Here is a 6810-nt window from a genome sequence, read left to right on the forward strand (position 1 = left end):
ACAAAAGCACTTAACAGCATAGTCCAACGATGCGGATGGAAACCCACGATCCAGTACATCTGTGAGTGTTTGTGTGTGTGTGTGTGTGTGTGTGTGTGTGTGTGTGTGTTAAGCCTGAGTGATGATGTGTTGCAGTCTCTTTTAGAGGCTCTGCGTGTCTCTGGACAATAGTCCCGGTGTGGCTGGGTGTCTGATCCCCGTAGTGTTCTCTCATAATAAACACACACAGATACATTCCTCTGCTCTCCAGTGGTGGAGTAATCTGTAAAGCCCAGGCCATACCTCAGGGTTTACCTCAGGACTTAACTAATCTGCTGAGTTATGCGTTTGTCACTTCCAGGAACAAACAGCTGATTGCTTTGTTGTTTAACATTCAGGGCTCCCATCAAACCAACACTGTCCTCCTTCACCTTCCTTCTTCAGTGCCGAGTCAGAACTGACTCTCGGACATCTTTGACTCCTTTCCGTTGCTGGCCGGGTTGTGTGTGTCTCTGGGGAGAGTGTTTGCCGCGTCCTGGGTCTCGGTGTCGCTGCGGGGAAGACTCTCGGGCCGGGAGCCCGTCCCTTTGCCGCCCATGGTCAAGCTCTTCTGGAAGCTCTCGGAGGTGAAGTAGTAGACCACAGGGTCCAGGCAGCAGTTGAGGCTTGCCAGGCACAGAGTGATGGGGTAAAGAGTTCGGGCAAAGCGCTCCACGCCGCAGTTTGCCAGGGCCTGAGTCCGCACCAGGGCGTACAGGAAGAGGATGGAGTTATAGGGGACGAAGCAGATGATGAAGATGCCCAGGTGGACCAGAATCATCCGTAGGACACGTTTCTTGCTGTTACAGCCGTGACCAACGGTCATCGGACGGCGCAGCGTCCGCAGAACAAGCGAGGAGCATACCAAGTTGGCCAGGAGGGGGAGAAGGAAGCCCACAATCTGGGAATTAAATAAGAAGCACAGCAAAACTTTACGATAAAGTGGAACATCACTGCTGTGTCTCTGGTTAGCTTAATAAAAGACGGTGTATGAATGGTGTCTATGTTAATATGTGCGACTGTCAGAGTCCTCACTCACCTCGATGAAGATGGTGATTTTGGACAGGTAGTTCCTCCAGGTGCTCTTGGAGAAGCCCTCGAAGCACGTGGTGGCTCTGTGTTTGTTGTTAATGGTGGAGAAGAAGGTCACCGATATTCCTCCCCCTACGATGGTCAGCCACACGGCGGCGCACACCAGTGCCGCGTTCCTGCGCGTGCGGATGGAGCGCGAGCGGAACGGGTAGACTATCGCCAGGAAGCGGTCCACGCTGATGCAGGTGAGGAAGAGCATGCTGCCGTAGATGTTGGTGATGAAGGCGGTCCCCGACACCTTACACAGTCCGTCGCCGAAAGGCCAGTGGCGGTTGACGTTGTAGAAGACCTTGAACGGCAGCGTGAAAACGAACACCAAGTCGGACAATGCTAAATTTGTCATAAACATGGTGGTCTCGTTGCGCATCTTCATCCGGAAGCAGAACACAAAGAGTGCGGCACAGTTGGTGATCAGGCCCAAGACGAAGACCACGCTGTAGACCACCGAGTACAAGTTGTACTTGAAGGAGTCGTCAATGCCGCAGTCCTCCATTCCGGTCTCGTTGAGCACCAGGCTGGCCATGGCGACAGCTTCGACAGGGCGGCGGGGGCTCCACAGAAAGAGGGTACGCCAAAGCCGTCAGGAAAGGGGAGGGTGTCTGGGGACCGGAGGTGTCAGCAGGGGCTCCACCAGTCAAGTCTCCTCCAAGTCATCGTGGACGTCCAGACACACAAACGGAGGCCGAGGCGGTCAGGATGCGCAGCTGCAGGGCTGGTCGGTCATCCTGTGGAGAGAGAAGGAAAAGACTCGCGGTCACTTCCTCACCATAAACGCTACAGACGGAGATGCAAACAACTCAAGCTCTCCTCGAGACCAAGTGTATGTTACACCCGTACGCCTTTAGCCACTGACTATACCAAGACCTCCAGTACGTTTAGTTTTTTTAAGTGTATAGAAGGCAGACATTTATTCCATGTTACACCAGTGCGGATTTTAACGATTGTTACCATATAAGAGCCAGAGTTGTAGGATATTTTCTATAAATAAAGAGGTAAATAATAAAACATTCATGAGCGCGGTGTTAAAGAGCCCGGTGTAAAGAAGTAGAGAAGTACACAAAGTGTGCAAGGCCGAGCTCCAACTGGAGGAAGTAAACAAGTCAGCGTGGTGGTGGTTTGGTACAAAAGCAGCTCCCACCATCGCAGAGCAGCGTTGCCATGACACACAATGGTTCGGTTGTCAAACATGAACAATTGAAAGAAAATGCTTCTTTTTTTTTTCTAGTCATTTACTCGAAGCACAAATATTTGTGCGGGCGAGTGATGTCAGAACAAGGACTCGGGTTGTTGGGACTGTGTTGAGTTTTCTCCATCACAGCGGGGCCGTGTTGTATGAACACACTACATCCATTTACTGTATTGTGGAAGTGACGACCAAAGAGTTGCTGCTCCTAAAATCATACAATATATACGACAACAATTAATCTGAGTTGGAAAGTGTTTGTGTGGCCAAGTCACTACAACAAACCTCCTCACAGTCGCATGCTGTTATTGTCAGTGCGCTGCCTGTTAACCAGGCTGGGAGCGTCTAGTGAAAGACTCTATCCGGTTACATCATTGGGTGATGTTGACCAATATTATAGACTAAAAACTTGGGACAATCTCGGCCTCTGCTGCATTGATTCTGACCATTATTTTATCTTCTCCGGCTAAAATCTCTCTCCCAAACTCCTCCCAACTTTATGCAGAGTGCAGTTCTAAATCTCCGCAGCAGCCGATTTAAACCGGCCTTATCTTGTGTTACGCAACGGAGCCGGAGCAGCAGAGAGGTGGTTGGCCTTTTGGCGTCGAGTGTTACAAAAAAGAAACATCCAGAGTGTCTCTGGAAAGATTCACTCGTATCGCTCTTTTCACCACACACACACACACACACAGGCTGTGAGTGTGAGCGGTCCATCAGACCTGTCCCGTGCCAGCTGCAGAGTGACATCTTTACTGCGCTTTCACACGCCTCCTCAGAAAAAGCCTCGGCCAGTCCGGCCCCTCACAATACCCTCACTGTACCCGTCTGGACCAAACACACACAAGTCTCCACACGTGAATACACAAGCAGGCAAACACGTATGTGCCAGTCCACACACACACATATACATATACATATATACACACACACACACACACACACACACACACACACACACACACACACACACACACACACACACACACACACACACACACACACACACACACACACACACACACACACACACACACACACACTGTAGGAGTCTGTGTACTGTGGCTTAGTCCCAGGACCTCTGACAGTGCCGGCTTCAAATTCAGCTGATGTTGTTTCTGCAGGGAGCCAAGTCTATAGAACACTGCATTTGGCTGCTATACAGTTCATGTGTCAGGAAACAAGAACCACCTACACATTTAACGCATGTTATGGATTTCTAGGAGTCCCACTGGGGGGGAGGGGGGGTCAGACCTGGATTTCCATGCACAGGTCAAAGACAGCTGCACATTTAAGAGGGTTCCCCCCCCCCATCCCCCGCAGTCGGCAGAAACAGGCCTCTGGGACCCGCTGATCGGATCGGATAGAGTTCAGGCTCAGCTCACATCCAGCTGTTCCTTTCTCTCACACGCGAGGAGGAAGGAGGCAAGGAGGGAGAGTTGAAGGCGGAGGACGACCAGGCGAGCAGTGTTGGAGAGGACATCTTCACTTACAGCCAGTAGAGCTGATAGAGCTACACACACAGTGTTTAATCAGAAAGGTCTTGTTCCAGTTGCATCACACTCCACTAATATCACGAATACGTGAATATGAAGTCCTCCAAATACTTCTTTATAAGGTTTGTAATATGCTGAAACTGTTAGTTATCACACACACATACAAAAATGATTTTTTTGTTGAGACTGTGGAGAAAAATCATGTATTGGCTGGATTGAGATTCAATCAGCACTTAATACTTGAGAGGCCAACTGTTATTCAGAGGTGGAGTGTACTATGAAGTACTGTACTTAAGTACAATTTCGAGGTACTTGTGCTTTGAGCATTTCCATTTCAAGCAACTTTATACTTTCACTGCACTGTATTTTGGAAGCCAATATTGTACTTGTAACTCCACTACATTCATTTGACTACATACATAGTGGGTTCAGATAACTTCTATAAATTATAGATGAACTAATACATAATTATATGTTATTGCTTTGGATGAGCATACCAAGCAGTATATCAAGTAGCTGAGATTAGGCTGCATAATGAGTTCTTTTATATTTTGTACATTAAGTACATGTTGATGCTAAAACCTGTGTGCTTTTACTTAAGAAAACATTTTGTATTTTTTGTATATTGTGGTATTGTTACTTTTACTTAAGTACTTCTTCCACTACTGGTGCATGGTTCGTGGTGAATTTGCATGAGCCTACAAAAGGTGTTGTTCTGTGCCCCTGAACACATTAAATAAGACTTGTGATACACATTAAACCTCTCATTTCGATTTTTAATCTTCAATTCTGAGCAAGAGAAAAGTTCAGTTCTTGAAGAGGCTGTGTGGTAAATTGCATTAGCCTGTATTGAAGGATGTGTGTGTACTTCAACCACAACAGTTCAAAGCCTCGTCATTCCGCTGTAGCTGCCCTTTGTCAGCTCTAAACTGGTATAATTGGATTTTGTGGCTAAATTATTTCTCTTGTGTGGAGAGCAGCCACTCATAAGTTTTTCCTCAACTAAAGACGAAATATGTTTTTAGTCAACTTCGCCCAACAGAAATACACTATTGTGTGAAGACAAAGCGGACTGGACTTACAGGCAGCTGAAAGGATGACAGCTCACCTCCCGGTCAATGATGTTTGTCAGTCTGGCAGCAGCGCAGCTGTCAAAAGAAAAACTCCACACTTGTTACTTGTTTTCTCCCTCCAATGTTCCGGTGCCGCTCGGTCCGCTTGGCTCGACGTTTTCCCACCGGACCAGACTAACACGGCGAAGTCCCGGGGCCCCTTTTTAAGCGAGTTAGCAACGGCGAAAACACCGCGGGTGTGAGTTTCCTCAATTAATCCCGACGACTCGCTCCGTCCGTCCGTCCGCTTGGAGTGTGGGGGGGGGCTGCTTCACGTCCACCGCGCCTGTTCGCTGTGCGCGAGGGGTGCATGCGCGTGTGCGTGTGGGCTATGTGGTGGGCTGCTCGCGCAGGCTACAGGAAACGAGACAATGGGTACCTCGGCTGGGCAGTGTAGGGAGAGGAGGGGAGTGTGGAGAAGGACACAAGGACAGACGGGGGGAGAAACACAGGCTGCTGTCATCAGCTGGACAGCTCTCAGTTTATTAGACCCAGAAACGCACTTTAATATTATATACATAGGCCTAGCTGTTTTTATTTACATCACTGTAACATCGCGTGTTAATGTGATAACAGGCGTTTCCATTGTGTCAGTGACCAGTGGTCGAAAGTAACTTTACTCAAGTACTTAAGAAACAACTTGAGTTACTTGCTTTAAGTATTTTACTTTATACAGCTGTAATTACTCGTTTCTCTGCAGATTCAGGTTTTACATACAGTAAAAAAGTAATAATGACATTTACAATTCATAAAATCAACAAAACAGCAGCTGTGTGTGTGTGTGTGTGTGTGTGTGTGTGTGTGTGTGGGCGTGGTCCTCCTGGCTCTCGGGCTCTGCACTTACACACCTGTCTGCGATCAGTTAATCATCCCAGCGGTAGGCTATATCTCTACCCGGGCGTGTCAACCACAGGTCATTATCTAACTTCACCACTGTGGTAGCTGCGCGCAGGCCCAGCGGTTGATGTTTTCCTTGTATTCTCGTACCTGAACTAATCCTTGTCCGTTCTCCCTCCTCCAGGATTCCTGTCTGCCTGCTTGCTCCCCTGCTACCCTCGTGCTACCTCAGCCTGCTCAAATCACTCATCTCACAATAAACCCAACCAGTTATATTCAAATGCTACTTCCAGAATATTAAATGTACAATGATAATCGCTGTGTACTACTACTTTAAGTAAAGGATCGAATATTTTTTTAACCCTGAAATTCATGAACTCTTTTTGACAAATTCACATAGTTTAAACTGAGATTAAGTGCTTGTTTATGCCAGGCTAAATTGCCAGGGAATAATTAAGTTTCCCATGGTGAGATACTGTCCTTGTACCAACAAATGACTTGCATCAGACCATGTATATACAGTTCAAAATGGGGATGACGTCTTCAGAGTCTCACACCAGTCAAAGATACTGTTAACCACTATGTGTAATGAGCGCAATGATATTTTTGGCTGATCAAAGTCCTGCTACACCATTGTTACAATACAGTCTTCTTGTCTGAGGCTGCAAAAGGGTTATTTTTAGCCAGGTGATAGGGCGGTGTTGGACAGGTTCCCATTGTGTTCAGGCTGGCATGGGGCTGTGTGCGTGGGGGTGTGTGTGTGTGTGTGTCCATGTATGCTCAACAGAGAGAGGTACTTGACAGAGAGGAAGTGGTCTTTGGGGGTAGCGTCTGGCAGGCTAACCACTCCACAATAGCAGCAGGGAGGACAGGACATCCTGCTTACTGCATAAACTGCTACACACACACACACACACAAAATGTCAATGGGGATAGGCTAAAAAAAAAAACAATATTCATATTAATTATCTAAGATAAGACAATATTTTCATGTCACACTCTATGAACCCATTATCCTGAGGGAAACACTAGGGTCTGTATCATGACTATTCATTCCAGAGTTATCCAAATATTT

The 6810-nt window shown here is 47.4% G+C and overlaps 1 protein-coding gene across 1 annotated transcript; it reads right to left on the reverse strand.

Moving 5' to 3' along the window:
• Window positions 1–363: 363 nt before the first annotated feature.
• Window positions 364–1705, reverse strand: lpar4 (lysophosphatidic acid receptor 4). The gene is made up of 2 exons (XM_076103677.1): window positions 1058–1705; window positions 364–919 (listed from the first exon to the last, which is right to left on the reverse strand). Exons 1-2 carry the CDS (start codon window positions 1631–1633, stop codon window positions 431–433), a joined length of 1065 nt encoding a protein of 354 aa, XP_075959792.1. The 5' UTR covers window positions 1634–1705; the 3' UTR covers window positions 364–430.
• Window positions 1706–6810: the final 5105 nt, after the last annotated feature.

The sequence above is a fragment of the Anarhichas minor genome, unplaced genomic scaffold (assembly GCF_050575085.1).
Source record: "Anarhichas minor isolate MPS153535 unplaced genomic scaffold, ASM5057508v1 ptg000028l, whole genome shotgun sequence".
Classification (NCBI taxonomy): Eukaryota; Metazoa; Chordata; class Actinopteri; order Perciformes; family Anarhichadidae; genus Anarhichas; species Anarhichas minor.

Excerpts from the sequence above, each read along its gene's own strand:
- lpar4 (XM_076103677.1), bottom strand. The coding sequence starts at position 1,633 with ATGGCCAGCCTGGTGCTCAACGAGACCGGAATGGAGGACTGCGGCATT. Across the intron at positions 920-1,057 it reads AAATCACCATCTTCATCGAG|ATTGTGGGCTTCCTTCTCCC; the intron begins GTGAGTGAGGAC and ends TTTAATTCCCAG.